The 26,133-nt window shown below is 42.7% G+C and overlaps 1 protein-coding gene across 1 annotated transcript in view; it reads right to left on the bottom strand.

Annotated features, from left to right (window-relative positions):
• LOC126278845 (odorant receptor Or2-like) overlaps positions 1-26,133 on the bottom strand; it is a 146,533-nt gene that overhangs the window by 39,946 nt on the left and 80,454 nt on the right. Inside the window, exons 3-5 of the mRNA XM_049979121.1 lie at positions 19,029-19,379; positions 10,409-10,857; positions 4,497-4,596 (exon numbers count right to left, since the gene is read on the bottom strand). Coding sequence (XP_049835078.1) covers positions 4,497-4,596; positions 10,409-10,857; positions 19,029-19,379 — 900 coding nt within the window. The remainder of the gene's footprint in view (positions 1-4,496; positions 4,597-10,408; positions 10,858-19,028; positions 19,380-26,133) is intronic.

Genomic DNA, 26,133 nt, shown 5'->3' with positions numbered 1-26,133 from the left:
TAAGTGTACAAGAAAACTTTAAAATTCTAAGGGCAGTGCTAAGGAAGAAACACGTAACAAATGACGACGCAATCATTAGTAGCCAGACGTTATTTAAACTAATTAAACGTACTACAGAGAAAGAACAATTCACTCACACTCGTAACAAAGCAAATAAACACGAACGCATAGGGCAATAGCAAAAAAAAGTACACGTAATGGCGAGATGACAGTGGTTCTTCAAAACAGAAAACCGTGAATATGATTAGTGTTAGTGAAAGTACCATATACTAAAATCCACCACATATTTGTGGAAGACCAGAAAGAATGACACAGGGAACGAAGAATCTGGAGTAATGAAAAGAATTAATAGCGTTTACAGTAGTACGTTATAACATACGAACTGTTCGTGATCCTAGCAAACAAAACTACTACAAATATACCGTATCGTTACAGTGACCACTGAGGATGCTTTTGATAAAGCGAAACGCATTTGGTCTTAATGAGTCTTTCATTAGAGACGCGAAAGACGATATTTAACTTATACAACGTGTGTATCTGCGACTGTGGAAAATAGTCGAAGAACAAAGAAGACAACAGGTATAACGAGAACTGTATACTGGTCAGGTACAACAGGAGAAAGTGCACTCCCTATAGCATAACTTTATGGAGAGGGCTATTCGAATGTGGTATGGAGGAAAACGCAATGTCTCAGTAACTATGTTGATTACTGGAAACCAACACAGCTGTGTTATTATACATTGTTTTGTTATGGGCGATTCCGTTCGCATAACCATCAGTAACACAATAAATGTGTAATAATACAGCTGCGGTGGTTTTTATTAATCATTAATATTAATGTCTGCTGGGGTGCTCAGCATGATAAAGATTATTTTACCAGTCGTGGTTGGAATGATCAGATAGCGAACTGATACTTCAGGAAGGTTTTAGCATTACCCTTCTTTGAAGAAAGACCAACACAGAATGGTGTCGGTGACACAGAATAAGGATAAGCCATTGACAAGGGGCGAGGAAAATGTAGCTGAGCAGCATTCCTTGGGAGTCGGCAGCAGCGTAATAATCTCTGCCGCTGAAGAAGTATCAAACTAGTACCGGTCTCGTGCGTGCGATTCAGTCCCTCAAAATACCAGCAGGTTAGCATGTAACACTGAATACAAAAAGTTTGAACTGATCCTACAGCTTGCTTCTCACTGTAGGACTTGGATAATCGTCTGAAGATCTTTTCTGCAACTGGCATCACTGTGGTACTACGAAGTACGCATGTCAGGGGCGCTGGAACGCTAGAATTGTTGGCAGTATGGGTTTCTTTACATTTTGAAAACAACATTTATATGAGAGATATGCCTCATCTCATCGACTGTTGTGTCAAAAGGTATCGGGGTTGAAAATGTTTACTCACGATGCAAAATAACAAACCATACCGACTAAAGTGTCTTTAGAATAGATGTTCTTAGGCGCATAAGGATAAATCTGTCTATAATGTGTACCACTTTTTTCTATTGCGGAAGCTTGACTGACTCACGATTTTCGGCACTTTATTCAAACAAAAATTGCTTGCGGCCTATATCTACAGATCTCTGCCATTCACAATTAAATGCCTGGTAGAGAGTTCCTCGAACGACCTTTAAGGAATTTCACTATCGTTCCACTCTCGAACAGCAAGCAGAAAACGAACACGTAAATAATCCCTTGCGAGCTCTGATTTCTCATATTTTACGTGGGTTGTCCAGAAAGTAAGTTCCGATCGGTTGCGAAATGGAAACCACTGGGAAAATCCAGTAAAGCATAGCACGGATGTATTGGTCACTGTCTCTAGTATGCCCGACGATAGTGTCGCATCGTACTTTTCAGGTTTGAGTGAACAGTGAGCACTTAAAGATGCATAGGGAATAGCGTCTCCCGCCAAGTATGATGGCCTGGTTAGAGATTTCGCCTGTATCATGCAACCCAAATAGCAGAACTGTCGAGCAGTTCCTTCTTCATGCCAGTTTTCGGCCGCACGTGCAGGAACAATGAAGACGCTTCTGCAGCGTTTCCGATGAGAAGCTTCTGATCACCCACAATACAGTCCGTAATTGGCTCCCCCTGACTCTCATCTGTGCTCACAAGAACCGCTGGCTATGAAGACAAAACTTTTCCACAGACAACGAGCTGCTTATCAGTGCAGATAACTGGCCGAAAGCACAGGCAGCTGCTTTCTATGACGAGGATATTGGAAAGGTGGCACAACACTACGGCAAAACTCGAAGTTGGAGAGGTGACTATGTAGAGAAGTAGGTGGAAGGTGTATCTAACTGTTGCAAATAAAACGTTTCTGGTTTTCACTATGGTTTCCATTTCGCGACCGATCGGAACATACTTTCTGTGCAATCCTCGCATTACGAGTATCATTTCTCCCTACGTAGGTGGACGCCAACAAAACATTTTCACACTCTGAGGAGGAAGTTGGTGATTCGAATTTCGTGAGGAGATAATGGCGCCACGAGAAACGTTTTTGTTTTAATGATTGTCACCCGAATTCGATTGTCACAATTGTGGCACTCTGTCCCCTAATTTTCTGTAATACAAAACGAGCTGCCCTTGTTTGGACTTTTCCGATTTCCTCCGTCACCCTATCTTCCACACTGACAAGCGTATCGTTAGCAGTCTCTTTAGTGGTCCTGTTGCATTTTCTAAGTTTTCTACCAATAAAACACAGTCCTTGTTTTGTGTTCTCCACAATATTATCTGTGTGATTGTCTCGTAAATCGATTACGTAGGTGAAGGAAAGCAGAGGGCCTGTAACGGTTCCTGGAGGAGCGCCCGATATTACTTCTGTTCTACTCGATAACTTTCCGTCAGTTAGTACGAACTGTGGTATTTCAGACCGGAAACCACTGAGACAAGACTGCATAGGCACGCAGTTTGATTAGAAGTCGCTTGAGACGAACAGTGTCAAAAGCCTTATGAAAATCTAAAAATATTGCATCAATCTGACATTCCCTGCCGATAGTACTGTTTACTTTGTGACAGTAAAGAGCTAGTTTCGTTCTCACTAGAACGATATTTTCTGAATCCATGTTGGCTGTTTGTGTTTTGTACAAGGTAATTCATAATGTTCGAACAGAGTAAACGTCCAAAATCCTATTGCAAATCGACGTTAGCGATATAGGTATGTAATTCAGCGGATTACAATTATTTCACATCTTGGGTATTCATGTGACTTGTTTAACTTTCCGTTCTTCAGGTACGAATCTTTCAACGAACGAGAGGCTTTTTATGAATGCTGAGTATGGAGCTATTGTATCAGCATACTCTGAAAGGGACCTTACTGGTAGGCAATCTAAAACAGAATCTTTGCTTTTATTAAGTGATTTAAACTGCTTCACTACACCGAGCATATCTACTTCTAAGTTTCTCATGTTGACAGCTGTTCTTGATTCGAATTCTCGAATATTTATTTCGTTTCCTTTGCTGGAGCAATTTCGAAAAAAGTATTGAGCACCTCTGCCTCAATGGCACTGTCATCAGTAACATCACCATTCTTACCGCACAATGAATGTATTGATTGCGTTTTGTCAGTGCTATACTTTACATGCAGCCACAATGTTTTTAGGGTTTCTGCCAGATTTCGAGACAGAGTTTCGTTGCGAAAACTATTAAACGCACCGCGCAATATAATTCGTGCTAAAATTCAAACTAGTTTAAACTTCGCCAATTTTAAGGGTTTTATGTTCTTTTAAATTCCGCATGCCTTTTTCATTACTTCTGAGACAGTGTTCTGAGCTGTTTCGTGTAGCGTTGGAACCAGTACCATCTCTTATGAAATTGTTTCGTATACAGGGTGAATATTGTACTTGTACTTGTACCACAAATATTGCGTAAATGGAAAGTACTATTGATGTGTGGTTTTTACATAACGGACTAATAGTCAGGGCCTCGTACTGCTAGCTAAGGAACAAGTACTAATAATACTTAGAAAGTGTATTTTTGTACGAACACAAACAGTTTTAAATGAAACAATGCTTATTGATATTAACAAACTAAAAGTAGGGTAAATCAGAATGTCTGTGGTGTTTGTTGCAGGAGTTAAAAAAATGGTTCAAATGATTGTAAGCACCATGGGACTTAACATCTGAGGTCATCAATCCCCTAGACTTAGAACTACTTAAAGCGAACTAACTTAATGACAATACACACATCCATGCCCGAGGCAGGATTAGAACCTGCGACCGTAGCAGCAGCGCGGTTCCAGACTGAAGCCCCGAGAACCGCTCGGCCACAGAGGCCGGGGCAGGGCTCTAGAGCGAGTAGTTTCCACATCGACACTTGTTTAAGTCGTTGTTTATGTTTCGTAGTTGCTAGGTACGATGTCTTTGTGTTTGCTTTGCCTGCATTAGTAATTCCCAACGTCCACTCACAACTTACTTCTTGGACCGTCTCACACTGATTGACTAGCAAATCACAATGCACTCAAGGTGTACTAAATATAAAGATGATTGAATGCAGTCACTAACCATTGCGACCTCGAACATCTGGAAGCAGGCAGCGGCGCCGATGGAGAGGCTCTGTGCCAGTAACATGCCTTTTAGGGACTTCTCCAGCAAGTCTGAGTTCCTGTTAAAACAAAACACACACTAGGACACAATACAGATTACTCAACACACGAACTATGTTCAGATTTTTCTACACAGGCATAAGAATTTTCACTGGAAAAATCCTCAAATGCGTGTCGAGGCCTGTAATAGACATGTGACTTCCACTTCGCACAAGGACTGCACGGCTTCTTCCGCAATACCACGTTTCATTTAGAAAAATGGCCTATGGATCTTAGTGCAAACATGTTTCGTACATGCTCAACGTGATATGTTGATATTGTGTGACGCTGACAATGGTGAGCTTATTGACTTGGAAGAGCCACAAGCTATCGACAGATATTACCATAGTCGTCAAAAATTAGTTTATCTTACAGAAGTGACCCTAAGCTAAAAAAATCAGGAATGCTAGTGAAGTAGGGGGACAGTTCTCTTTAATTGGGAAATGGCGGAAAAACGTTAACAGTACCTTTCTTGCTGTGCACTATACTCCGAAGAAACTTATAAAAGGACGTTTACCGAATTACGTGTTAATATCACATTTCCGTCTGAAATAAGGGAACATTTGAAATAGGGATCCTAAAATGTTCATGTAGGGAGGATAATATCTCGAATAGGACACTGTAAATTGGAGAGTCTATTATGTGTAATGCATGTCACTTTCATAATGGACCATTAACTCAGGATGTTTTCCCCGGAAGTTTAAAAAATGGCATTGTTAGTATCCTACGGAAAGGGTGACTCCACAGTTGTTAATACCTATCGTCACTTCATACGTCACGTTCAAAAACTTTTGAGAATGTAATGTACTCCCCAGGTTTGTCACATCATTGTGTTATAATGGGTTACTTATCTAAACACAGTTTGGATTGGAAAAGGCCCGTCTACTGAGCACATAATAAAATCTTTAAAAGATAGAATATAACCAGTTGGTATCTTATGTTACAATGTCAGCCCCACTCTCCCGCTGAAGGTTCGAGTCCTCCCTCGGGCGCAGCTGTGTGTGTATGTTGTTGTTAATATAAGTTAGATTAAGTAGTGTGTAAGTCTAGGGACCGATGACCTCAGCAATTTGGTGCCTTAGAAATTCACAAGTATTCGTCAGTCCTGCAGGGTTCGATCTTTGGCCCAATGCTGTTCTTGCTTTACTTTAATGATTTGCATTTTATTTGAATCAGAATTCAGAATTAGTCCTCTCTATAGATGATACAAATTTGATATGAAGCCAAACAAAGATGCATTAATAGAAAAATAGTAAATGATGTTTCTGTGAAAGTTACTGCACAGTTGTGCTCAAATGGGCTAGCTCTGTACTTTTAAAAAAAAACGCAGTTCGCACAATTTTGTGCTGTCAAAAGTATTCTCCCTCCAACTAACCTAGCATGTTAACAACAAATAATAAACACGGTAGAATATCGTAACTCTTACGTGTGAATATTGCTGAAAACGTAAACTAGGAAAAAAATAGTACTTGCTAAAACGTCCAGGTTCAGCTACTTCTCTCATGAGAATAACTGCCAAATCTGGGGATGTAGAAAACAGTAAGTAAACAGGTTTTGCTAACTTTCATTCATTGATGTCTTATGAGATAACATTCTGGGGAACCTGCTCTCTTAGACAAAATATATTCATTGCACAAAAGAAAATAATTAGAGGTTTTTGTGGAGCTCTCAAATATACATCTTGCACACATCTCTTTAAGCGGTTGAGAATATTAACCACAGCCTCACGATGCATTATTCACCTTCGGAATTTGTTATCAAAAATCCACGTAAGCTTAAGAGTAACAGAGTTACTTACAAGTACAACAGCAGAAGGAAAAGTAATCAGCGTCACACATCTCTTGAATCTAACTTTGGACAAAAAGGGTTAAAACATAGAGTTATAAGAACCATTGTTAGTCTATCCATGGAAATAAAATATCTGATACATGGTAGAAGGGTTTTAAGATGCAGATTAAAGAGGGCTCTGCTTTAAGACAGCTTCTATAGCATAAAAGAATTCTTCAATACAGGTAAATGGTCATATATTTAAAAAAGTTGCGTGTCAATAGCCAGCGAGCAGGTATATAAATATAATTTTTTTTTGTGTATGAGTGATCTATATTCGTTCTGTTGACACGTTCCACATCATAACGTTTATCGTGGAATAGATCTGTGGAACAAGTAACTAACCAACTATTCCGTTTATCTTTAAAGATCGATTTTAGTTAGTTATATCTGCTAACTCGAGTCATCTTTGTCAAATTTTAAGACAGCTGAACTTCATACTATTGATCATTTTGTTCCTCCAAAACTGAATAATGTAAAGGTTAATGAAAGGCACCACTGTTGTATTTCAGATGCGTATATTACGTCACAATCGGTTACCAACAGTGTACGGTATTGTTTTATGTTCCCTACACGTACTGTTAGCTGTGCCTGTGCTGGGTAGTCGGCGAAGTGATTCGGTGTATCAACTTATTCCAGAACGTACAATTTAGTTTTACGTCTGGTGAACAGACATTTTTTTGAAACAACCCAATTTTTCTGTCGAGCGGCAGGCGTTGGACACGTTATCTTCTACATTCTGTAGCACCGTTGGGTGACGCCCCACGTGGAAATGCATGGCTGCCTCTTTGAACATCTTACAGTGAGGTAACATTAATCATAGGGTAGCGATATGCACGCATACAGATGGTGGTGGTATTGTGCATACTATGTACAAAAGGGCAGCGCATTGCTGTCATTTGTACTCAGATGATGCACGTGAAAAGATTTCCGGCGTGATTATGGCCGCACGACGGTAATTAACAGACTTCGAACGCGGAATGGGAGTTGGAACTAGACACATAGGTATACCCTATGGGAAATGGTTAGGCAACTCAAAATGTCCTGATCCGCAGTGTCAAGAATACCAAACAGTGCCGAGAATACCAAATTTCAGACATTAGCTCTCACCACGCACAACGCAGTGGGCGGCGGCCCTCACTTAACGACCGAAAGCAGCGGCGTTTGCATAACGTTGTCAGTGTTAACAGACAAGCAACACCGCGTGAAATAATCGCAGAAAGCCATTTGGGACGTGCGACGAACGTTTCAGTTAGGACAGTGAAGTTCGGATATAATGGGCTATTGCAGCAGGCGAATGACGTGAGTGCCTTTGCTAAGACCACGACATCGCCTGCAGCACCTCCCCTGCCCTAATGATCATATCTGTTGGACCCTAGGCGACTGGACAACCGTGGTCTGGTCGGATGAGTCCCCATTTCTATCGTGTTTTTTTTTTTTTTTTTTTTTTGATCATTGTGTTTGGTCGTTGCGAACGTCACATGACATGCGTTTAAGTTCGCTGTTGACCCGTTCACTCAGTTTTTATTGCAGAGGCCAAGAAGCTCTCTGACAGAACAGGCTGAGCTACCGTGCCGGCGTTCGTTAGGAGCTGATGGTAGGGTTCAAGTGTGGCGCAGACCTCACGAAGCCACGGACCTAAATTGTCAACAAGGCACTGAGCAAGCTAGTGGTGCCTCATTAACAGTGTGGGCTGTGTTTACAGCATGGTCCCAAACTAAGTTGAAATTTCTATGGATCAAAATGCATCATGTCAGAACATTCTGGACGTTGAGAGAGAATGATTTAGCCAAACAGATCGCCCGACACGAATCGTATCGAACATTTATGGGCACAAAATCGTGCAACGGCACCACTTTCGCACTTATCGATAGCTATAAAGGCAGCATGGGTCAATATTTCTGCAGGGAACTTATAATCTGTAAACAGTAATGTCATTGTGGTATGCAGCGTAACTTGTGTAACAAATCAGCCACCATACATTCCCCATAAATTCTACAAATAAACTGATGTGACGTTTTTTTTCCAATCTTCTGCTAACCCAGGTCACACAGAAACAGGTGCTAGTGGGTTAACAACTGATTATATTGACTCAGTATTAAGAAAACAGTCTTAACTGCGACTTTTTATTTATTTAGCGGCGACCAATTTGAGCCTATCGCAGGGGTCATCTTCAGGGCCAACATATGGTAGACTGCTGGTGGCGTCACATCTACCGAGGTGTGGCAGGAGACACCTTGCATGGGAACAGTGCATGAAATTGTGCCACACACTCTCTCGAATATCCCTGGTGTCTGTTGTACCAGAAGACAGTAAGATCAGACCCTAGCAAGCAGTCTTCATCCGTTTCTATGAGGGTTTCAAATACCAACATCTTGAAGTAACCCCAGAGAAGAAAGTCCTGAGGTGTGGGATACGGCCATGGAAAAGGACTTCCCTTTCCATTCCAGTGATGGGAGTATGTGTTGTTGAGGTGGTTACAAACATTAACATCGAAGTGGGCTGGTGCACTATCATTTCACAGACAACAATTGGTATAATGTCCAAGAACTTTGGCAGCACATCTCACAGGAATGTCATGTAACGCTGAGTGTTCAAATGTAGAGGCAGCAAATAAGGTCTTGTTACGTAAACTTGGACAATTCCTACCCATATGTTGATAGATACTCATTGCTGGTGGCCACTGATTTGGGTCGTCTGACGATTGCCCTCGCTCCAAACATAGCTGTTGTGGGTGATGGTGATCAGCAGTCAATGAGGCCTCATCAATGAACAATAGACACTGTGTGAAGCTGGGGAATACAGTACTGCACTGCATTATCCTTTGAACGAAATGAACGTGGTTAAAGTCTGGTGGTCCCAGTACTTGGCGTGTTCATTTTGATAAAGGTGTAATGCCTGTCTCAGCAGTACTTTGCACATAGTATCCTTTGAAATGTGTGTTTCACGGGAATATTTTGATCGGCCACATGATGCAACACGATCGCCTCAGAGTCCACTGTTTGAATAACTCTTTGGCAGGAACCTTGGCCAGCTCTCTGTGGTGTGAACGACACCGTCACTCTTAAGTTGGTACCCGTGGAGATAAACGTCTTCCAGTTAGGATGACACATGTTGGAAAAGCGTTCTCTGTACATTCGTGCTACTTAATGGGCACCACATCCTCGCATAGTGTACATTAAATGCACGTCTGCCTATTCTTGGGAAGAGTAACGTTCTGTCTTTGACTACCTGCCATGCACTGTACATGGCAATACATCTCACCATGGTCACATGTCTGATGCAATGGACAACTGATACCAGGGACAGTGGAGCGCGTATGACACAGGTTAATGGGCTGATGCAGGACATGTAGTCGTCACATGTACTGCGAACTAAGCTGTGTAAAGTATGTTTGGTGGCCAGGGATGTAGGCCTTGTATCGCTTGCCGCCTGCTGCAATGAAAAACAGACACCCAGAACCTTTGCGAGAGTGCAGCAGGACTGCATGCAACATTGCAATATATGCACTGAGACTGGCGGTCGTCACTTTGTACGACTACTATTAGCTATGTATTTGTTATGCAGTGTACACTGTGTAAGTCTGGAACATAGTAAAGATGAGTTTCCGATCATTCCTTCCCTATATCAATATAATCGACTGTGGACCCACTACTTCCAAAAGATTTGAGAGACCCTGTACAAAACGTCATCATGCTCATACCTATAGTTCCCAGTCACAATGCATAATGTCAGGTATAATTTTTATCTTGAGTAAAGTGAAAATATTTTTTCTTTCCCTGATTCTGTCATTTCTTTGTAATTAGTTCCCCACGAAAAGCAATACATGACGTAATACAATGACGAATAGCGCTCACTTCGCTGAAATTTAACACTGATTACACATGTTACTGAACTTGTAGACAAATGCTCAATATATCTTGTCTTTCCCTCAATATGCATGCGAATAAACGCCCAAAACTTTCAAGTGCTCGTACTATTGTGGAGTAATGCTTTAACGCTTACCTAATAATGGCTTGATGATGTAGGACGCACTTCTCCAGTCGATAATGAAGGTCCCAGTAGCCAGTAGTCTGTAATGAGTCCAAGGGTGTAGAGGAGTTCTCCCTGGGGAGACTGACAATTTTGTTGTTGAGCAAAGCTAGTTGCATCCGTAGCTGATTGATGAGGCTGACGTTGAAGGAGTCTAACACCATGGTCATCACCACGACGTGCACCGTTCCCACCGTGCAGTAGACCCAAGAGACGGCGAAGCCCAGGGGCGTCGACGCGTCATAGGGCAGCGCCAGGAAGAAGGGGAGGCCCTCCGGGCTGACGGGGGTGAACAGCCAGTAAGTGGTTACGAGCACGCCCAGCGAGATGTAGGTCAGCGTGAAGCGGCGGACACTGCGGCCCTGAGAGAGCAGCACCGGCACGTCTTCCGGACTCAGGAATTCTGCGAAGTCCTGGCCCACCTGTAACGCCCAGCGTACAACGTAAGCCACTGACTGAGAAACCTACTGGAGACTGTAAATTTATGGCTTGTCAAATAAGACTGATAATGGTTTCCTACAACACTACTCAATTGGTGCTGATACCGTGGCTACCGATGATGACCACAAGACAGCTCACATGCCTCAGTCCAGTGCTGTTCTACTAGACTTGGCAATGCTGTGCCCATGCAACCTTCTTCTCTCTTCAATGAAGCTGTACACGGCAGTTAGTAGTTGTCAGACAACCACTAGCATAGTAATTTACCCGTTGTTTTTCATGGTTATAGAAAAATGTAATTATTGCTGGTGTCTTAAAAGTTGTGTGTAGTCTAAGAAGCGCAGTTATGAAGAAGAGAATAGAGAAAGACAGACTGGTGAGAGGAATACATTTTATGACAGGTGTTCAATAAGTAATGTACACATTTCTTTTTTCTCGGCCAATTTCGGCTGAAAAAGTACGGAATTTGTTGTGGGACACCGTATAATGTTCGCGCTTCAGCTGAGCCGTGTTCCAGCTCGCGTTTGTTCCGTTGACAGGTTGGCGTCGTGTGTTCGGATTGTGACCTCTCGTTTCCTTAGTGCATTCACTGGCGCCACTACGTTTGCTCGCTTTGCCTGTCCGTGAGTGGCAGCAGCGGCGTTTATCGGTAGCGAGTACTGTGGTACTATCTTTGGAGCGACCTCAAGTATTTCAGGGGTCGTCGTGTGTCGGAGTGCAGTTGGGACGGAGCAGCAGTGAGGTACTCGCCAAGGGAGCTGGCGATATATGCACTGCCCGATGGAAGGATGTGGTCGCGAGAGTTCACGACCACGTCGAGGTCCGGATTCGGCGAGTTTAAGTTGAATGGATCGTTATATTCGAGTAGTGCAACTTTCACTTGTGTGTGTGTCCGCCCATCGAAGTGACCTTGTGCCATCAAGCAGTCAGTTGGCGGTTTTATACTCCGATGTTTCCCTTGCCTGACTTTATTGGCAACGACCGATGGTTGGTCGTTCGGTCCGTCGCCTCAGTGGACGACGTGTATCTGGTCTTCCGACCGTTTCTATGTTCTTAGCGTTCATGTCTACGGGCAATTCATCTTGTTGCTGTGTAGTGACTGTTTTAGAATTGTCTGAGTTGTTTGTGGAATTGTACTTTGCGGTTCCATATGCATTTAATCATATTTTGAATAGACAGTTTGGTCTTAACTCTGTCTGCGTACTACTTGTGCAGTCAACTTGCGTAATTAAATGCTTGTCATTTAGCGATGATAACTGTTATTCTATCGTGGTATTGGTAATCGCATCTTAGGTTGATTTTGCGAGTGTGCTGGTCGACGTTTAAGCTGTCCCTAGTTTGAGTTGCCATCCTGTTAAGTGAGCGTAACTCTTGGCTGCCTGTCTCACCGTTTACGCAGCTGTAGGGGCTTTTATCAGGTCGATCCTCGGAGCACTGTCTGTGGCTCACTCCCTTCTTTATTTGGTCTGATCGTGTCAATCTTTTCAAAATAATATTTTGTTTAAATTATTCCTATTGCTTGTGTTCTTCAGCCGACAAATAATTAAAATTTTCTTAATACGGCCTTCAGCCGTCAGTGTACCTCGTGTTGCATAAGGCTTTTTTTATTTGATGGTTTTAAAAATTATTTTGGTATTTTTAGCGAGTAATTCTCTTCCTCATTTGTAATTCAGGCCTTCTGCTGTAAACTGTTTTGAAGTATTGCTTGTGGCCTTCAGCCGACAAATAATTTCAATTCTTTCTTAATGAGGCCTTCAGCCGTCAGTGTAGCTTGTATAAGTCAATTTTTTTAAATGATGGTTCCAAAAATTATTTCCTTAAATAAAGTGTACGTGTTTACTGAGCAGAGCAACCAACAGTAACTGAGTAAGGCCCCGTCCACACCTCTTCCTGCCTTACCTAAGTACCTCGTTTCAGCAGCCCCTATAGTTTCATGAAGTTCCAATGGGTGATGTACTATCTCTAACCTTCAAAATGGCCTCTGTGACGAAGGATTGTTCCAAGAAGAGAGCTGTCATTAAATGTTTGGTGAGAAACCAAAGCATCGCAGTCATATACACCTGTAGAATGTCTACGGCGACCTGCCGGTGAACAAAAGAATGGTAATTATTTGGTCGCGGCACCTGGGATTGTCGCAACAAGACCGCGCAGACCTGTCTGGTCTCCCGTTGCCGGCCGGCAGCACACAGCTGTGACTCCTGCAGTGTTAGAACGTGCAGACACTCTATTCGAGGTGATCGAAAACATCTCGCTGCACAACTGGATGCCTGTGTTGGCAACGGTGACACATTCCTCCATCAGTTGGGTTACTGACAAATGTGCACTGGACACTTGTTCCTCATCCACCCTACAACCAGTATCTTGCTCTTTCCGACTTCCATCTGTTTGCTCTAATGAAGGACGCATTCCATGTGAAGCTTTACGTGGATGATGTGCTTGTTATGGTGCAGCAAGACGTTGGCTTCGACGTCAATCATTAGAGTGGTACCACTCTAGCGTACAGCCTCCCCCCCCCCCCCCCCCCCGTCCCCAATAAGGTGGTTTAAGGCCGTCGCATGGAACGGAGGCCATGTTGAAAAATACGATTTTGTAGGTAAAATACTGGGGAATAATTTGGTGTATTGGAATCGTAAATAAAACGAGCCTGCTCCCAGAGAAAAAAAAAATATTTTCGATTACTTACTGACGCCGTCGCAGTAGAGAGAAATGGTTTGCGGATGTCACAGTTTAAGGTTTTAGATTAGATTAGATTAGTTTTTCGTTCCATAGATAAGTGATGAGGAGATCCTCGTGGATGTGGAACATCTCCATTTTCTTAAAGCTCAAATAACAATACTAATAGTATGGGTATATACAATACATTATTTGTTTCTATTAAAAAATTCGTCAATGCAGTAGAAGGAGTTGGCCTCTAGTAAGTCTTTCAGACTCCTTTTTAAACTGATCTTCATTTGTAACTAGATGTTTTATGTTTGCTGGCAAATTATTGAAGGTGAGTGTTCCTGTGTAGTGGACCCCTTTTTTAACTAAAGTACGTGCTTTTAAGTCCTTGTGCAGATCATTTTTGTTTCTGGTATTGTATGTATGAACTGAGCTGTTTGTTGGGAAAATATATTATTTAGGGCAAATATACTGAGGGGCAGTAGTTAGTATACCCAGTTCTTTGAAGAGGTTTCTACAGGACGTCCGTGAATTTACTCCATAAATAATATGTATTACACGCTTTTTGACTCTGTAAACTTTTGTTTGACTTGGAGAGTTATCCCAAAATATTATATCATATGACATTATGGAATGAAATTAGGCAAAGTATGCAAGCTTTTTCCAGGTCAGGTCAGGTCAGAGTCTGGAATGTATCATGACATTAATCAGAGTGCTTCCACTAAGTCATTCCTGTTGGTTCCCAGTTGACATCACTGAAGTAAAAATTTCAGTTTCAGATTAATATAAACTTTTAGAAGTTAAACAGATTTTTCACAACAGACTTTTAGCACTGAGAAAAAAAAGAGAAACGTTATCCAGTTGTTCTTCTGATTTCAGGTAGTTCTCCACACCAGTAAATCCTATGCGGGTCTCTTCACCTCTACATAAGCGCACTGTACCCTACATAACGGGTTACTGTATTCAAGTCTTGATATCCCTCTACAGTTTTTCCTCCAAAGCTTTCTTCCGTTATCAAATGGACGATTTCTCTATGCCTGGAAATGAGTCCTACCAAACGATCCGTCACTTATAAGACGTTGTGCCACAAGTACCGTTTCCGTTTAATTACACTGAGTACGTTACAGAAAGTAGTAGTTCATAAAGAGGAATACTGCACAAGTTGTTTCTGTTTTAGATTCTGATCCTTGTTAATAAGAAACTCCAAAAAACTTTCTGCCAAATGGCCTCTGACTGACGTAGAATGGTGAGTCGAGTTGCATTTATAAATTATTTTCAAAAAATAAACAGAAAGTAAATAAAATAAAATCCAGAATTCAAAACTGAGTCTCTGATTTCCACGATTCAACAGGTATCAAATATCAGCCGCAACTTGCTATATTTGTAATATATTTATTAAATGACCTGGCATAAAAGCTCTCGGCTCTGATAGTATAGAAGGGTACTTCCCATGGTTCTGACATTCATTAAGCCGTGGAAGATGTTTCAGTAACAAAATTCGCTGCTTGTCGGGAATGCTGCCCATTGTGCTCCGTCTATGAAAAAAAAATTGTGGGACTTTTAAATGCCGATACACAAATCATGATTTCTTACCTGGCGATAGTATTCTTCGCAAAGAACATTTAGCGTTAAAATGTTTTGAACATTGTTATATTCAAGAAGTCTCTCTAATGGCCAAATATCTGCGCTTAAATATCAGAACACATCGTCAGTTCTAATCTGTTATTTTAATTGGTGGAAAATGGATTTCCTGTTGATATTGGCGGGTGGCTGTCACGTTTCAGTTATAAAGGATTCAGCAGCTGTAGATTTGAAATAGTGGACCTTCGACAGGACGAAAGACTAAAAGCACCGTAATGGAATGGTTGTTCAACTACTGAAGTATGAAAGAAGGCTCCAGAAAGAAACATGCGCAATATCAAAAGGGCATACCGTGAGACAGATCTCGATGTGTATGAATCACAGTACTCAACACTCAAGGTAAGGATCTGAAGTAACTGATGAACGTTTAAATGAACTTGTGTGAACTACACTTAGCAGTTATCAGCTGGATTACAAATAGGACACAGCAAAACTGAACAAGCTAAAAGGCACTTCACAAAAGTAACTTTTTATTTATTATTGTGTAACGAAATGGTGTTCATTAGCGGTAGTTTTAAAATGAAAAATAAATGTTTCATTATTGATTAAATAAGATTAATGTAAACTACAAGCTTCTATTCGAATCATTTCCATCCGTTTAAGAAACGAAACTCCGCCAGAACAGGCCATGAAGGCCTAAGAGGTACAGACCGGACGCCGTGTCATCCTCAGACCACAGACGTCACTGGATGCACATACGGAGGGGCATTTGGTCAGGACATCACTGTCCCAGCCCTATGTCAGTTTGCGACAGCTACTTGACTTCTCAATCAAGTAGCTCCTCAGTTTGCCTCTCAGGGGCTGAGTGTAGCCCGCTTGCCAACAGCGCTTGGCAGACCGGATGGTCACCAATCCATGTGTTAACCCAGCCCAACAATTCGCTGATGTGATGAGAACCGATGCTACTACTGCGGCGAGGCCGTTAGCCTCAAATCCTTCCGTTTGCAGCCAATTAATGTAAGGTTTGTGCACACTTCTGACATATAGCATATATGGACTATGTACATACTTCACAAGCCACTGTGGCGGAGGGTACTTCGTACCAATATTTCCTATACGTCTGGCCGAGGAAAAAAGACTGCATTATGTGTTTACCTTTCTTACTTTTATTTTTTTAGTCATCAGTCTTCTGAATGGTTTGATGTTGCCTGCCAAGAATTTATCTCCTGTGTCAACCTTTTCATCTCAGAGTAGCATTTGTAACTTTCATCCTCAATTATTTTCTGGATATTCAAATGTCTCTCTTCCTCTACAGTCTTTACCCAAGAGCGGTTGTCCTATCATCCTGCCCCTAGAGGTTGTCCTTTCATGCTGCCCCTACTTCTTCTCACTGTTTTCAAAATACTGTGGAGAATCTTCTCACTCCTCATCTTATCATCCCACTTAATTTTCAACATTCATCTGTAGCACCACATATCAAATACTTCGATTCTCTTTTGTACCGGTTTTCCCACAGTCCATGTCTCACTACCATACAATTATGTGTCCCAAATGTACATTCTCAAAAAATTCTTCCTCAAATTAAGACTTTTGTTTGATACTACTGCACTTCTCTTGACTGTACGCGCCCTTATCTCTCTTACAGTATTCTCATGATTCCTACGCAGGGTATATAATGGTTGCATAATGGTCGATAGGTCTTCTTCGTGCACAGGTTTCCTCAGTTTACCCAACAGGGGTTCATAACCTTAGGTTACTCTTTCTTCTAAGGTGTCCCATTTAAGACCAACGACCATTTCTGTTCCACTTTCGCTTGCGCAATACCGATCCGTTGCGATCGGAGTTCGATGTCTGTTATGCTGCCTACGTGACAAGGATTCCGAGTACCGAAACGAGACCCTAGAATTATTCACACTAGCGTCTCGTGCGCGATTTCGTTTACAGACGAACTGTACTTTCCGAGAATGCATCCAAGAAAACTATGTCTTATATTGGCCTTGCGTAATACTGATTTTACATGATAGTCTCATTTCATATTACTGGTCAGTATGGCCGCAAATCGTCATATGGTGTGACTTGCTCGAAATGTTCACCCCGTAATGTTGAAAACTGTCAGGCATTATTGACATCTAAAGAGAAATGTCATTCATTACACCAAGTGAAAATGTTGTCCAAGCCTTTCTACAATTCCTTACTCTCGTTCAATGACGATCCTTTCCTGCACACAACAGCATCGTCAGTGTACCATCTTATAATGCTTCTGATTCTGACTGCTAAATCGGATACGTATGTTGAGAACATTATACGTCCATATGCGCTGCCTTGGAGCACACCCCGATATAATTCAACATACGGTACTCGGTTGCTTATATGAAACATATGTGTTAACTATTGCTAGATATTAGTAGCAAGATTCTCGGTATCTGTTCATTATTAAGAATTTATAGTTTGTTTTCAAGTCTCATTGCACATTTATTTTTGTACTATCACTAGTTTCGATCAAAGTTGGTCGTCTTCAGTCCCAAAAATAAAGTAACAAACTGAGTATGTAGGCTTTAATTATTATACGATAAATAGAAATGTCTGTTTACCGAAAAGGCAAGACGTTTGAAATGCGTATCAAAGAGCGCGCTTCAATGCACAATAAGAAAACAACTTCTGGTGAACATATTTTAACATGTAAGCACTCTGATGGTATCATTGATGAGCATTTGGGAGAGCTACATAAATCTAAAAGCCACATACTGGCAATGTTTGAAAAAGTTGAGCTTTTTAGGCACAGCATGCAACAGGGACAGTAAAACAAACGATGATTTTTTTTATATACATACTGCCTAATAAAGCAGGGAAGCACCCACAAGACATGTTGGCGCGTCAAGGTAACTTCCTACAGGTAGACACCATCGGTCGGTATATAAATGATTAGAGGTGCGATACTACATGACAGATAAAACAACTACTAGAAGGTATTAGCGTTGCCTCGTGGAGTATACACCTGGTAGAGTATAAAAGAAGTATGAACACATGAGTGATAACTGTAAACCGCGTTCATGTGAGACAGCGTTGTCAGCGCCTGACAAGTCTGAAGTGTCCCCATTGTGAGTCTCCATTATGCCAGCTGACGGAATCATGCAATATTGACATGACATTTCTGGGGCATTCAGATGTAAAAGTGCCCCAACTAGTTTACCTCTCTGTTGATCCATCATGGACAGGGGACATCCGCTTTTCAAGTAATTATCAATTAAATTCGCCTTATTTTATTTTGACTATGGAATATATGGTACTTTACGGCAATGTCATTTATTTTTGAGAGCTGCATATGGGGACTGAAGATGGCATAGTGGAATGCCGAAACTGTTAATAAAATCAAAAATAAAATAAAACAACAGCCGGTCGCTGTGGCCTAGCGGTTCTAGGCGCTTCAGTTGTGAACTGCGTGACCGCTACAGTCGCAGGTTCGAATCCTGCCTCGGGCATGGATACGTGTGATGTCCTTAGATTAGTTAGGTTTAAATAGTTCTAGGTCTAGGGGGCTGCTGACCTCAGATGTTAAGTCCCATAGCGCTCAGAACCATTTGAACCATTTGAAAATAAAATAACGTCTCAATTATACGGCTGCTGGCGAATTTCAGTAACAATCCTACTTCATCTCTCATGGAACAGAACAGTGCTGGCATTTTTCAACAGAATAATGCTCATCCACACACTGCAGGTGCCTCGTTGAACTGCCTGCGTGATGATGAGTGGGTTCACTGTGGCAAGTTCATTTTTTTCATGCAGTGTTGTTATATATGGAAACGAATAGAAACGTAAATATGGTTTGCTGGATGATAATTTCTGCCAAACACATGTCCTTATCCAATGTTTGTGAGAATGGCTGGATTTGGCCATACTCCGTTCCGATACTGACCTGAAGAGCAAGCCTGTGGAAGTCGCGCTCACACATAGCGATGTGCAGCAGGCGGACGAGCCAGATGGCGGTGGTATCAGCCACACTGAGCGTCAGCGTGAAGACATCCAGGTCCGTGGTGCCCTGACGGCACATCACGGTGAGCTGAGAGCATAAGAATGTAAAGCAGACGGTCGCAAAGAAGAGGGTACGCAGCCGGAAGAGTAGAACGGAGCCGGCGACGCTGCGCGGGTGTCGCATGATGGCCGCCCAGTGGAGAGGCCGCGTTAGGTAGCCCAGGTCGCTTGCCGCCTCTACCGCCGCCACCGATGCTTTTGCTGGACCAGCTGCTGCCATGGTATCCGGGATACACTACACATACAGGAAAAGCAAGTTTCATAGAGGCTATAATGTCTATCGCTTCTGTTTACAGAATTATAACTGGGAAGGGTTGTGATTATAATATGTAGCTATCTGGCAAGCCCTGCTACTGTTGAATGCCCTCAGATGTCAGACAAAAACTATTTAATTGAACTGACTGATTAATTTTCTAAAATAACCTATTCATGTTCAGTGGGGTAAAGACGAATCCTACTTAAATTAGAATAGTAGAATCCTATGAAGACATTTATTACGAAAAATCAAGAAAATTGAAAAATAGAATCTGTACAGTCACAACACTCAATTAATTCTACTGGTTATACTAGACTTAAGATGCGCACAACATCCATCTTCTACACAAAATTCACGTCCCCTATCATTTTCGCAATAGGAACACTTAAATGCTTGATACTGTGTAGCCTCTTTGTTAGTAAAAATCTCCACTCTCTCTGACGCTGACAATAGAGAGCTCAGTGATCAACCTAGTTGAACAGAACACATTTATCATTAGAGTTGCCTATTTTTTAAGCTGTGACTCATATCTACCACGTTGATCTGCAGAAGGCTGTGGTTATTGTGGAAGTGAAGTATGATGTACAGAAGTGATTTCAACTACGAAAAGGACGTGTGGTTGTGTCCACAAATTTCTACTCAACTACAGAAGTCAAGACAATCTGCTTGCACTCTTGCCAGGTGCAGACACTTCACTCAAGTGTGCAGTCATAAGTGAACAATTTAGAAAACCAGAAACTCCGTGGAAAAGTTACGATTTTCCCCTGTGATCACAGAGAAACGAAATGACTCTTCTTCTAGGGGCACAATCAGACTCTTCTCAGAATAAGTTTGAGAGTGATAGCTGGACACTTTGCCAAACAGTGTCTCAAACAAATTATACACTCTCCAGAGATGCATGTCAGCTGGACACCCACCAGAGAGTCACTGACACCTCCCACTTTGATATTTGCAAACCTCAGTTCACTAATGTGGACTCTCAACTTAGCCACTCTTTCTAGACACGAGACAGCCGACCAACCCCCGAGCTGTTCGCACACAATGTTCTAGAAGCTTCTAGAACAATTTAAATCGAAGTCCTCTTCAAGAACTTAGCCAATCACAAGGCCTCCCGTGTATGGTGATGGGAAAGCGCTATGCATTATGTATGGGAAGAATTTTTTAGTGTTGACTACCAGTGCTTTTGCTGGACCAGCTGCTGCCATGGTATCCGGGATACACTACACATACAGGAAAAGCAAGTTTCATAGAGGCTATAATGTAGAGAGGATATAAAATGTAGACTGGCAATGGCAAGGAAAGCGTTTCTGAAGAAGAGAAATTTGTTAACATCGAATATAGATTTATGTATCAGGAAGTCGTTTCTGAAAGTATTTGTTTGGAGTGTAGCCATGTATGGAAGTGAAACATGGACGATAACTAGTTTGGACAAGAAGAGAATAGAAGCTTTCGAAATGTGGTGCTACAGAAGAATACTGAAGATAAGGTGGATAGATCACGTAACTAATGAGGAGGTATTGAATAGGATTGGGGAGAAGAGAAGTTTGTGGCACAACTTGACTAGAAGAAGGGATCGGTTGGTAGGACATGTTTTGAGGCATCAAGGGATCACAAATTTAGCATTGGAGGGCAGCGTGGAGGGTAAAAATCGTAGAGGGAGACCGAGAGATGAGTACACTAAGCAGATTCAGAAGGATGTAGGTTGCAGTAGGTACTGGGAGATGAAGCAGCTTGCACAGGATAGAGTAGCATGGAGAGCTGCATCAAACCAGTCTCAGGACTGATGACAACAACAACAACAACGACTACCATTGCCTGCATGCGACAAAAGTCACATTCCAATAGAACTGAAAAAACTACAGATGATTCTGATTAGGAGGCTATATTTTTATCCCCTTTTAACTGTCTCATGTGCTGCTGATAATGGGAGGCGAAGCTTGCTGGGCTGCTCCATAGGACGACTTTGCAGCGGGCTGTAAAATTATGCCCTTCGGCACTGAGCAAAAGCTCCAAGATTGCCCCCACCCTGCCCAAAGTCCGTCGCTTCCACAGCTCCTCTTGCGGTTCTAGCTAGCTCAAAAATTACTTTTCTAAAGCATGCAATATTACAATTGTTAGTATGAAGCTGGCCAGTATCAACCTGTACAATTAATACTCTGATAACCCCTACCCCCCCCCCCCCCAATCTTCGATCACAAATGAAATGAAGATTTTAATCTATCTAATGAATCAATTACTTTAACTGATTATGTAAAGAGGCGAAATCTAGCCGTCTTACAATTCAAAAGTGAGAAACGTTGCTGCGAGACGGGTTCCGCTTGATCTAAGTGAAGTGTAAAAAGCAGGTCGCTGAAGAATCCCAGAAGCCTTCAGTATTACTGAACAAAAGGAGAACAGTTTCTGCAAAGGATTGTTGCACTTGACGAAAAGCTGATACGAGATTTTGAGCCAAAGCTGAAGGCTCAGTCGTCACAATCTGAAAGTTCCGTCTCTCCATGCCCGAAATATTCTGCCGCCAACAATCAAAGGTGAAACTGATGGTGATCTTTGTTTATGACATGAATGGGGTCATAGCTGCAGACAGAGGCCCAGAGGACGTCTTTAACAGGCGTGTATTAGAAGCTGTTTTGCGCAATATTTAGCACCGGAAAATACGTCAAAGAAAGGCTGTCATGCCTGCAGCTCGAGTCCCCATTTTGCACGATAATACAAGACCGCATATTGTCCTACCTCTAAGAGAAATGCTCTACAAATAGGGATGGGAAATACTTCCCCATTCACCATGCAGTCCTGATATGATCCCACCAGATTTGTTTTCCAAATTGAAGAAACAATTCATTGGCAAACGTTTCGGTACATTTTATGAAGCTTCCAGTGAGCTGACCCGAGTAATCATCAGCTCGACAATGAATGTGTCCTACCCGGAGCACAGAAGTTGCCGAAACGTTGGGAAGCTGTCCTAACCAAGAGTGGAAATTATGCTGAAGGCCTCTAAATGTATTCTGTAAAATAAATTATTTTCTTCAATTCTATCTAACAGTGTGTAGAAGTTTTGAAACGAGCCTCGTATGATTTATGAATTTCCCTGTTAGATTGTCTGATCATACCATGGATGGAAAAAACTTTTAATATTTATGATAATTCTTCTTATTGATTATACACTCCTGGAAATGGAAAAAAGAACACATTGACACCGGTGTGTCAGACCCACCATACTTGCTCCGGACACTGCCAGAGGGCTGTACAAGCAATGATCACACGCACGGCACAGCGGACACACCAGGAACCGCGCTGTTGGCCGTCGAATGGCGCTAGCTGCGCAGCATTTGTGCACCGCCGCCGTCACTGTCAGCCAGTTTGCCGTGGCATACGGAGCTCCATCGCAGTCTTTAACACTGGTAGCATGCCGCGACAGCGTGGACGTGAACCGTATGTGCAGTTGACGGACTTTGAGCGAGGGCGTATAGTGGGCATGCGGGAGGCCGGGTGGACGTACCGCCGAATTGCTCAACAAGTGGGGCGTGAGGTCTCCACTGTACATCGATGTTGTCGCCAGTGGTCGGCGGAAGGTGCACGTGCCCGTCGACCTGGGACCGGACCGCAGCGACACACGGATGCACGCCAAGACCGTAGGATTCTACGCAGTGCCGTAGGGGACCGCACCGCCACTTCCCAGCAAATTAGGGACACTGTTGCTCCTGGGGTATCGGCGAGGACCATTCGCAACCGTCTCCATGAAGCTGGGCTACGGTCCCGCACACCGTTAGGCCGTCTTCCGCTCACGCCACAACATCCTGCAGCCCGCCTCCAGTGGTGTCGCGACAGGCCTGAATGGAGGGACGAATGGAGACGTGTCGTCTTCAGCGATGAGAGTCGGTTCTGCCTTGGTGCCAATGATGGTCGTATGCGTGTTCGGCGGCATGCAGGTGAGCGCCACAATGAGGACTGCATGCGACCGAGTCACACAGGGCCAACACCCGGCATCATGGTGTGGGGAGCGATCTCCTACACTGGCCGTACAACTCTGGTGATCGTCGTGGGGACACTGAATAGTGCACGGTACATCCAAACCGTCATCGAACCCATCGTTCTACCATTCCTAGACCGGCAGGGGAACTTGCTGTTCCAACAGGACAATGCACGTTCGCATGTATCCCGTGCCACCCAACGTGCTCTGGAAGGTGTAAGTCAACTACCCTGGCCAGCAAGATCTCCGGATTCGTCCCCCATTGAGCATGTTTGGAACTGGATGAAGCGTCGTCTCACGCGGTCTGCATGTCCAGCACGAACGCTGGTCCAACTGAGGCGCCAGGTGGAAATGGCATGGCAAGCCGTTCCACAGGACTACATCCAGCATCTCTACGATCGTCTCCATGGGAGAATAGCAGCCTGCATTGCTGCGAAAGGTGGATATACACTGTACTAGTGCCGACATTGTGCATGCTCTGTTGCCTGTGTCTATGTGCCTGTGGTTCTGTCAGTGTGATCATGTGATGTATCTGACCCCAGGAATGTGTCAATAAAGTTTCCCCTTCCTGGGACAATGAATTCACGGTGTTCTTATTTCAATTTCCAGGAGTGTATGTAGCCCACCTTGACACTCTCATGTGCCAATCTCTTTATCTCAGAGTAACTCTTACAGGCAACATTCTCAGTTGTTTGTTGAACATATTCCAGTCTCTGCCCTCCTCTGCAGGTTTTACCCTCTGCAGTTCTCTTTAGTGCCAAGGTAGTTACTCTCTGACGCCTTAACGCATGTCCTATCATGAATTCAACATGTTCTCTTCTCAGCGCTTCTGCGCAATATCTGCTCATTTCTTACCGTATCGTCTTTATATAGCACCACACCTCAAACGCTTCAGTACATTTCTTTTCCGTTTTTCCCACAGTCCATGCATACAATTCTGTGCTCCACAATTCTCAAAAATTTCTTTCACAAATTACTGCCGATGTTTGATACTAGTAGACTTCTCTTAGCTAGGAATGGCCTCCATGCCGGCGCTAGTCTGCATTTTATGTGCTTCTGGCTTCGTTTGTCATACGTTATTTTGCTTCCAAGGTTACAAAACTCCTCCATTTCATATACTTTGCTGTCCTCAGTTTTTATTTCACGTTTATCACTGATCTTAACTTTTCTAGTTTTGTCGTTCTTCGGTTTGCCTCCACTCTATTTATGTGCTCAGTAGACTGTCATTACATTCAGTATGCTCTGTAATTCTTACTCCTTTTTTTTGAGGATAGCAACCTCATCAGCGAATCTCATCATTGAAGTTTTCCCTCCTTGAATTCTGATCCCACTCCTGAAGCTTTGTTTTAGTTCCATCAGTGCTTCTTCGACTTACAGACTGATCAGTAGGGGAATTTTTTTCAATACCATCCTCCCCCCATCCAAAAAAATCAAATTGCGACCGTTAGACTTGGTGTTAAATTTTTTCTAAATACTCGCCCTACAAAGCGACATATATTTTCTCAACAGTTGACCATGTGGCAGCAATTTTGTTTACAGAAGTGCATTTTAGTCGTTCAAGAGTCATTCCATCTCGAAAATCGTTCTTGAGATGATGACCACGCAATGGCCGATGAATGATGAAGACTATCAACAAAGAAAAAGCTAAGCCATGTGAGACAATAGGAACTGAGAGTAAAGGACGTCTTGAAAGTATTGCCGCATAGTAACGAGGAAGCTAGGTGTAGTATCGCCATGAAACCAATGAAATAGCCGATACCCAGGCGCCAGTCGATCGAGTAATTAGCCTGTAAAGAAGGGCATTACGGGTACACAGCGTGAGAAGTGACAGATAGTCCAAAATGCATACCTTAAGAGCGACGAGCAATTTTTCGTCTTAGACACTATGAAGGGAATCTCTTGTAATGCAAGCTCTTTGCTTTCCATATTTTGGGAACTGATAATATGGACCGAAACAAGAAAAAAATTCCAGTAAACATTTGCTCTAAGTTATGAGCACTTGTTCGTTAGGAGAGCTGTGTTTCAAAGTACGGCAGATGAACAACTGCTCATAGCTGTTAAGGTACGAATTTTAGAGCACATGTTTAATGAATTTTTTTTTCTTGTTTGGTTCATATTATTGCTTCTCAAAATATGGAGATTAAAGAGCTTGCAGAAGAAAAGATTAGCTTCAACAGAAGATGAAAAACTGCTCGTAGCTCTTACGGTCTGCATTTTGGACCCTATATTTACTGACACTTTTTTTGCTTCTAGTATCGTGTACTTTGAACAGTATGCGTTTACGCCATTAATTGTGATAGACCTTGTATAAGGAGAGATATCTTTCTTCTTCCATCCACCTCTGAAAAATACAATTAGAGCCGAAGCAATGAAAGCATGTGTTCAGGATCAGATGATGTCGGGGATAGGCGGCATAACGTGTGGAAGTGAGAGAATGAAACTCTGGGAGCATGACGTTCCAGGCTGAGTAGCAGATCAGATCAGAAGGAAGAGTAATGGGTAGTGAGGAGGTGAGCTGGACGCTACGAATGAGATGTATAGAGTAGCAAGAGTCAAGCAGGGCTAAAACAGGAGTATGAATAGTGATACAGCGGTAAGGAGATGTAGCTGCATTACACCACTAGGGTGACAAAAGTCATGGTATACCTCCTAATATCGTGTCGGACCTCCTTTTGCCCGACGTAATGCAGTAACTTGATGTGGCATTGGCTCAACAAGTCTTTGGAAGTCACATGCAGACATATTGAGCCATGCTGCCTCTACAGC

Source organism: Schistocerca gregaria, chromosome 6 (genome assembly GCF_023897955.1).
Source record: "Schistocerca gregaria isolate iqSchGreg1 chromosome 6, iqSchGreg1.2, whole genome shotgun sequence".
Taxonomy (NCBI): domain Eukaryota; kingdom Metazoa; phylum Arthropoda; class Insecta; order Orthoptera; family Acrididae; genus Schistocerca; species Schistocerca gregaria.
This window is presented reverse-complemented; position numbering and strand designations above follow the sequence as displayed.